The following is a 9102-nucleotide window of genomic DNA, read 5'->3' as shown; positions in this document are numbered from 1 at the left end:
AGGCCCGGGGGCCGGATCTGGCCCGCGACATAATTTTATCTGGCCCGCAAACACCTGCAAATGATACGTTTCAATGAAGTACTTAATATTTACATACTAATTGTAATTGATTTTTTTTCATTTTGACAGAAAAAATATATGTACTGCTTGAAATTGCATACTTTTTAAACTTTAATAGTATCCAATATTGCAACAAATATTACAGTATATTATTATACTTTCCAAACATGTTTTTGTCTAATAAAAATACTTAACTTTACAGCAAACTACCCATCAAATTAATAAAAATGACAATACATTTTACAGTGTTCTTTACAGCATAGTACTGTATATTGAAAAAAACTACAATTTTTTGCGTTAAAATTCTGTTGACTGAGCTGCCATATTTTTACTGTAAAATCTTGTTTTTAACGTTACTGTAAATGGAAATACAGTATTATTATTTTTTTACGGTAGAAAAACTGGCAGCTAAGTATCCAGAATAAAAAAACAACTTGTACTGTTTTTCCATTCACAATATAATGTTGTACAAACAAATGTAAATTTAACACAAAAATTCTGGCAACTAAGCGGCCAGCTTTTTTCATAACCCCCCGACCCCAATAAAGCCCCCCCCCCCCAAAAAATAGTGGTACTGTCTTTCCATTTACCGTAAAATGTTGTAAAAAAAATTTTAAAACACTATTTTACAGTAAGATTTTGTAAATGGAAAGTTTTTACTGTACAATGGACAGTCTACTTAAAACAATTCATATAATTAATAATGAAATCCAGAGGCAAATCCATACATTATTCACTGTATTTTTTAACTGTATTTATTTATTATTAAAAAAAAACAACATTTTTTTTTTTTTAATTTTTTTTAGCAGCCCTCTGACGGCAGCCATAACTGCGATGTGGCCCTCAATGTAAACGGGTTTGACATCCCTGACTTAGAAGAAAAGTTGATCTTTTGACTTTAAAACTCCTGGTCTTGTACAAGAAACCACTGAAGCAAGGTTTCAAGCCAAAAACACAGCGAAAACTAGGTAGAACATTAGCATGCCGTGTGTGAATTTTTTTTCCAGCGTTTGAAGGGGAATTATTCAACACTTCAGACCTCCCCGTCCCCAAAATATCCAGCATGGAATCTGCACACTGTGCTTCGTCGTCTTCTCCAATTCCCTGAGAGAGTGTGAGGAGTTTAAAACCACTGTTCAACATTAATTGAAATGTGCGCCTGGTTTTCCATCTCGAAAGAAAATGTAGGCCAAACACCCCCTCAGATAGTCCCTGGTAACACAACTATCAGCGCCATGATTGCAATCAGCCTGCACAAGGCTATCATCTGCTCTTTGTTCATTTGACTCGCCACGCTTTGTGAGCTCTGAGTTATTGGCTACAACTCTTTCACATGTACTCAGAGCTGCAGTGACAAAACTGCTTTTCTAATTTTTATTTTATTTATTTTTTCATTTATTTCTTTCTTTCAGGCAATTACATAAAAAAAGTACAAAGTTGACAACACATAATATATAAATTAATATAGTGCAAAAGGTACTGTATAGTATGTAATGCATGATTGTCCAGTTTTGCCTGAAAGGGAGTGGGAAGAAATAACTTATTTAATCCCACCCCCAGTTCACAATTCAGTGATTATTCACATGAGTTTCACTCTTACTTTGTTCAAGGATTATAATACAGATGTTGTATCATAGTGGCATTACCACAGGTAACAATAATTATTACACTGTAACAATAATTTGTATCAACAATGTAGGAATAATGAATATACCAACAATGGTAATAGACAAAATAGCAATAATGGTAAGGAAACATTGAGCACATGTTAACACTTTGAGACAGAGTACAGCAGCAGGTCAAATTAAAGACCCTCATCTCTATATTTGAACCAGAACCCATGTTTGTATAATAGTTTAAATTGATTAATAGTTTGGCATTGCTTGTGTTGTAAGTCCAGTTTGTTCCATAGTTTTACTCAACATACAGACACACAAAAACGTTTACGAGTGGTTTGAGCTCTCGGCAATAAGACATATCCAAAGCCTCTGAAGTTATGAGCCTGCACTCGTCTTATAAAAAAACGTTGTAGATTAGGCGGCAATAATTTGTTAAATGCTTTATATAAGATTATTAATGTATTATATTTAACAAGGTAATCAAATTTCAGCAACTTTGATTGCATAAACAGATTATGAGTATGTTCTAAATAACCAACGTTGTGAATGATCCGCACTGCTCTTTTCTGTAATATGATCAGAGGATGAATTGTGTTGTAAGTATTCCCCCATACTTCAACACAGTATGTAAGGTATGGCAGTACCAAGGTGCAGTATAGAGTACGGAGTGCATTTTCATTGAGGTATAGTTTTGCTTTGTTTATAATTGAGAGGCTTTTGGAGATTTGTTTTAATGTGTCTGACATGAGGTTTCCATGATAGTTTACTATCAATTATTACTCCCAAAAATGTATTCTCATTTACGATTTCAATTTGGGTACCATCAGTACTTATTTTCTGTTCAGAGGTTATGTTGCGATTTCCAAACATCACTACTTAGTTTTATTTATATTCAAAAATAATTTATTTGTGTCCATCCATTATTTTACCATGTTTAGTTCTGTGTTTATTGTATTTATGAGCTCATTATAGTCATCACTACTGTAGAATATATGTGTGTCGTCTGCAAATAGAATACATTTCAGTACTTTCGATGTATTAAACATATCATTAATATATACATTTAACAGTTTTGGCCCCAACACGGACCCTTGGGGGACACCACAAGCAATGCCAAGAGTGTCAGATATAAATTGACCCATTTTTACAAACTGTACCCTCCCTGTTAAATAACTTTTTAATCAGTCACCAGCCAGCCCCCTAATTCCATATCTTCCCATTTTATCTAGTAGAATTGAATGATTAATGGTATCACAGGCTTTCTTTAGATCAATAAAAATACCAACTGCATATCTTGTATGCTCCAGTGCATTAGTAATTTCTTCAATAGCTGCAGTTATCGCCATTGAGGTTGTTCGTTTGGACCGTTTGACTTTAAAGCAATTCATCCAAACGTAATCCAGACGCTGTATCGATCCGTTGTGGTGAAGAAGGAGCTGAGCCGGAAGGCAAAGCTCTCAATTTACCGGTCGATCTACGTTCCCATCCTCACCTATGGTCACAAGCTTTTGGTTATGACTGAAAGGACAAGATCACGGGTACAAGCGGCCAAAATGAGTTTCCTCCGCTGGGTGGCGGGGCTCTCCCTTAGAGATAGGGTGAGAAGCTCTGCCATCCGGGAGGAGCTCAAAGTAAAGCCACTGCTCCTCCACATCGAGAGGAGCCAGATGAGGTGGTTCGGACATCTGGTCAGGATGCCACCCGAGCGCCTCCCTAGGGAGGTGTTTAGGGCACGTTTGACCGGTAGGAGGCCACGGGGAAGACCCAGGACACGTTGGGAAGACTATGTCTCCCGGCTGGCCTGGGAATGCCTCGGGATCCCCCGGGAAGAGCTGGACGAAGTGGCTGGGGAGAGGGAAGTCTGGGCTTCCCTGCTTAGGCTGCTGCCCCCGCGACCCAACCTCGGATAAGCGGAAGAAGATGGATGGATGGATGGATATATATATATATATTAGGAGTGTGGGAAAAATTTGATTCGAATTCGAATCGCGATTCTCACGTTGTGCGAGTCAGAATCGATTCTCATTTTTAAAAAATCGATTTTTAAAAAAAAAAATTTAATTAATCAATCCAACAAAACAATACACAGCAATACCATAACAATGCAATCCAATTCCAAAACCAAACCCGACCCAGCAACACTCAGAACTGCAATAAACAGAGCAATTGAGAGGAGACACAAACATGACACAGAACAAACCAAAAGTAGTGAAACAAAAATTAATATTATCAACAAAAGTATAAATATTGAAGTGGCTGGGGAGAGGGAAGTCTGGGTTTCCCTGCTTAGGCTGCTGCCCCCGCGACCCGACCTCAGATAAGCGGAAGAAGATGGATGGATGGATTTCAACATAGCAGTGATTAAAAATCCTTCATTGACATTATCATTAGACATTTATAAAAAAAAATAAAAAAAGAAGAATAGTGTCACAGTGGCTTACACTTGCATCGCATCTCATAAGCTTGACAACACACTGTCCAATATTTTCACAAAAATAAAATAAGTCATATTTTTGGTTCATTTAATAGTTAAAAACAAATTGACATTATTGCAATCAGTTCATAAAACATTGTCCTTTACAATTATAAAAGCTTTTTACAGAAATCTACTACTCTGCTTGCATGTCAGCAGACTGGGGTAGATCCTGCTGAAATCCTATGTATTGAATGAATAGAGAATCGTTTTGAATCGGGAAAAAATCGTTTTTGAATTGAGAATCGTGTTGAATTGAAAAAAAAAAAAAGATTTTGAATCGAATCGTGACCCCAAGAATCGATATTGAATCGAATTGTGGGACACCCAAAGATTCACAGCCCTAATATATATATATATATATATATATATATATATATATATATATATATATATATATATATATATATATATATATATATATATATATATATATATATATATATATATATACAGTATATATCCATCCATCCATCCATTTTCTACCGCTTATTCCCTTCGGGAGCCTATCTCAGCTACAATCGGGCGGAATCGTTTTTGAATTGAGAATCGTGTTGAATTGAAAAAAAATAATAATTTTGAATCGAATCGTGACCCCAAGAATCGATATTGAATCGAATTGTGGGACACCCAAAGATTCACAGCTAATATATATATATATATATATATATATATATATATATATATATATATATATATATATATATATATATATATATATATATATATATATATATATATATATATATATATATATATATATATATATATATATATATATATATATCTATCCATCCATCCATCCATTTTCTACCGCTTATTCCCTTCGGGGTCGCGGGGGCGCTGGAGCCTATCTCAGCTACAATCGGGCGGAAGGCGGGGTACACCCTGGACAAGTCGCCACCTCATCGCAGGGCCAACACAGATAGACAGACAACATTCACACTCAATATATATATATATATATATATATATATATATATATATATATATATATATATATATATATATATATATATATATATATATATATATATATATATATATATATATATATATATATATCAATCAATCAATCAATCAATCAATGTTTATTTATATAGCCCTAAATCACAAGTGTCTCAAAGGGCTGTACAAGCCACAACGACATCCTCGGTACAGAGCCCACATACGGGCAAGGAAAAACTCACCCCAGTGGGACGTCGGTGAATGACTATGAGAAACCTTGGAGAGGACCGCATATGTGGGTAACCCCCCCCCTCTAGGGGAGACCGAAAGCAACGGATGTCGAGTGGGTCTGACATAACATTGTGAAAGTCCAGTCCACAGTGGATCCAACACATCAGCGGGAGTCCAGTCCACAGCGGGGCCAACAGGAAACCATCCCGAGCGGAGACGGGTCAGCAGCGCAGAGATGTCCCCAACCGATGCACAGGCTAGTGGTCCACCCGGGGTCCCGGCTCTGGACAGCCAGCACTTCATCCATGGCCACCGGACCTATGCAACTCCCATATATATATATATATATATATATGTGTGTGTGTAACATAGTTGCAAAAGTTATTGTGGCAAGAAAACACAAGTATTGTTATATATAAATGCAACTCCTACTTTTCTTATACTGTCATTAACATAACACCACAGCAATGTTGCATCAGAATCCCCATCTCCGGGTGACGTAATCAGTCGTCACCGGTCATCCTGACAGTTCCTCCTAGCTCGTAGTAACCTGACCGGAAAAAGTAGTTTCATGTGAATCAGCTTTTCACTTGCTATGGCTCAGCAGACCGTCGTGGAGAAGATGAGTGAACTGAATGTGAATGGAAGTCAGAAGGTAAAACCTTCTTCATTTATGGCGACAATAATTAATTTTAGCCGGTTAGCTTGTGTAGCATAGCCTAGCAATGAGGTGCTAACTTAATTTTTTAACGTTTTCAGGTGTTGAAAATCTGTTAACACACATTTTGTGAACAGGAATGAAATCGAAATGGTTAAAAACCCCTCCTTTTTTGAGCTTTCAGTCTAATTCGCACTAAAATGCTGAATTGAAACGTTAGTTCGAAGACCTACAAAACCCCATTGTGAAAACACCACGTACAGTACTTCCTTCTTTTTTGTGTGCACTGAAACATGTCTAGCAAGTTTTAGGACACGTAAAAGAACGTTAATATTGACACTTTTCACATCGGCGATGGACTAATTACGAAATATTACTCAAAAAGCTTTGTAATACTGGCAACAATTAACGAGCCCCATTAAAATCATCCGGGTTGTTTGTTGACCTATCATCCAGGTTGTTGGTTGACCTTTCCTCCGGGTTGTTTGTTGACCTATCGTCCGGGTTGTTTGTTGACCTATCGTCCGGGTTGTTGGTTGACCTATCCTCCGGGTTGTTTGTTGAGCTATCGTCCGGTTTGTTGGTTGATCCTCCGGGTTGTTTGTTGACCTATCGTACGGGTTGTTTGTTGACCTATAGTCCAGGTTGTTGGTTGACCTATCCTCCAGGTTGTTGGTTGACCTATCCTCCGGGTTGTTTGTTGACCTAACGTACGGGTTGTTTGTTGACCTATGGTCCCGGTTGTTTGTTGACCTATCGTCCGGGTTGTTTGTTGACCTATCGTCCAGGTTGTTGGTTGACCTATTGGTTGACCTATCGTCTGGGTTGTTGGTTGACCTATCCTCCAAGTTGTTGGTTGACCTATCATCCGGGTTGTTGGTTGACCTGTGTTTTGTTAGTCACAGACTCAAGTTACGATGAGGCGTAAATGACTTAATACACATGCAAATTGAAATTGATATCACTGAATGATCATACTTGTTGGACAGGAGAGAGCATCAAGTGGAGGGAAGAAGGTCAAAACTGCTGCCGGAGATGCTGGAGGACGAGCAGAGGTGAGTGTGAATTAGGGATGGGCGATACGGTCTAACATGTATATTGCGATATATATTGCAGCCTCTTGCGATAACAATATAGATCACGTCACTATGGCAGGCATCCGTCGTTTCACCCTTGACAATATTCATGACAAATTTGTACTTTGTTTTAAAGATGTGCTATTTGGATTTACACTGTATGAATAAAAATTTGAAAAGGAATTTTACCTTTGCAACGTCATTATACTATTGGCCAAGTTTTATGTTCATAAATGTAAGTTTCTTAATACCCGACCTGTTTTTTGTGCCTTTACAAAAGAATTAGAACTCTACTTTAAAACGCTCTTTACCTCTAACAACCAAAAAGCTGTAAAAACTATGATGCTGTGCTCCAAATTTGGATTATTTATGGAACTTCTGTGAGCCGATGGCTTTACATTTTGTTACATATGTATATTTTGCATTCTATTTTAGTTACTTTATTGAGTTTACAACCCCATGGCGTTGTTTTGTACTGTTTCTGTACTTGTTTTGATTATTATTATTTCTTAAATGTATGTAAATGTTGCATATTATAAATAAAGGTTTATAAAATTAAAAAACAAAACAAAACAAAAAACAATATAGATCACAATATTGTATTTGGCATATTAACGGTCATATAACCATTTCCGGGAAAAAAAGCTCTTACTTTGGTTGCTGACATATGTTTGAAAGTTCCAATTGTATTTTTTTTTCTCAGAACTGTTATTGATCTACTTGCTAATTTACTGTTGATATCTGATTACTTTCTGGTGTGACATGTTTCTCTCTACTCTTCTGTTAAATTGTAATAAGCACTTATTCTTCTGATGTTTGGGTACTTAATATTAGTTTTGAGCGATAATACAAATTTGGGTATCGATCCAATAATACCAAGTAGTTACAGAGGCAGTATCGGTCACACAAATGCTGATACTGATACTTCAAATCGTCAAGATCATTGATTGATCATATTTTTGATCCCAATTATTATCAGAAAAAAACAAAGGAAGGTGGTTTAAATCTATTAAATACAAACCCCGTTTCCATATGAGTTGGGAAATTGTGTTAGATGTATATATAAACGGAGTACAATGATTTGCAAATCCTTTTCAACCCATATTCAATTGAATGCACTACAAAGACAAGATATTTGATGTTCAAACTCATAAACTTTATTTTTTTTTGCAAATAATAATTAACTTAGAATTTCATGGCTGCAACACGTGCCAAAGTAGTTGGGAAAGGGCATGTTCACCACTGTGTTACATGGCCTTTCCTTTTAACAACACTCAGTAAACGTTTGGGAACTGAGGAGACACATTTTTTAAGCTTCTCAGGTGGAATTCTTTCCCATTCTTGCTTGATGTACAGCTTAAGTTGTTCAACAGTCTGGGGGTTTCCGTTGTGGTATTTTAGGCTTCATATTGCGCCACACATTTTCAATGGGAGACAGGTCTGGACTACAGGCAGGCCAGTCTAGTCCCCGCACTCTTTTACTATGAAGCCACGTTGATGTAACACGTGGCTTGGCATTGTCTTGCTGAAATAAGCAGGGGCGTCCATGTTAACGTTGCTTGTATGGCAACATATGTTGCTCCAAAACCTGTATGTACCTTTCAGCATCAATGGCGCCTTCACAGATGTGCAAGTTACCCATGTCTTGGGCACTAATACACCCCCGTACCATCACAGATGCTGGCTTTTCAACTTTGCGCCTATAACAATCCGGATGGTTCTTTTCCTCTTTGGTCGGGAGGACACGACGTCCACAGTTTCCAAAAACAATTTAAAATATGGACTCGTCAGACCACAGAACACTTTTCCACTTTGTATCAGTCCATCTTAGATGAGCTCAGGCCCAGCGAAGCCGACGGCGTTTCTGGGTGTTGTTGATATACGGTTTTCGCCTTGCATTGGAGAGTTTTAACTTGCACTTACAGATGTAACGACCAACTGTAGTTACTGACAGTGGGTTTCTGAAGTGTTCCTGAGCCCATGTGGTGATATCCTTTACACACTGATGTCGCTTGTTAATGCAGTACAGCCTGAGGG

The 9102-nt window shown here is 37.3% G+C and overlaps 1 protein-coding gene across 1 annotated transcript in view; it reads left to right on the top strand.

Moving 5' to 3' along the window:
* The first annotated feature begins 5803 nt into the window (after window positions 1-5803).
* The window catches only part of tars1 (threonyl-tRNA synthetase 1), a 56001-nt gene continuing 52702 nt past the window's right edge, over window positions 5804-9102 (top strand). The window contains exons 1-2 of the mRNA XM_062050744.1: window positions 5804-5986; window positions 6979-7044. Coding sequence (XP_061906728.1) covers window positions 5927-5986; window positions 6979-7044 — 126 coding nt within the window. The 5' untranslated portion in view covers window positions 5804-5926. The remainder of the gene's footprint in view (window positions 5987-6978; window positions 7045-9102) is intronic.

This window comes from Entelurus aequoreus, linkage group LG06 (assembly GCF_033978785.1).
Source record: "Entelurus aequoreus isolate RoL-2023_Sb linkage group LG06, RoL_Eaeq_v1.1, whole genome shotgun sequence".
In the NCBI taxonomy this organism is placed as follows: Eukaryota; Metazoa; Chordata; class Actinopteri; order Syngnathiformes; family Syngnathidae; genus Entelurus; species Entelurus aequoreus.
This window is presented reverse-complemented; position numbering and strand designations above follow the sequence as displayed.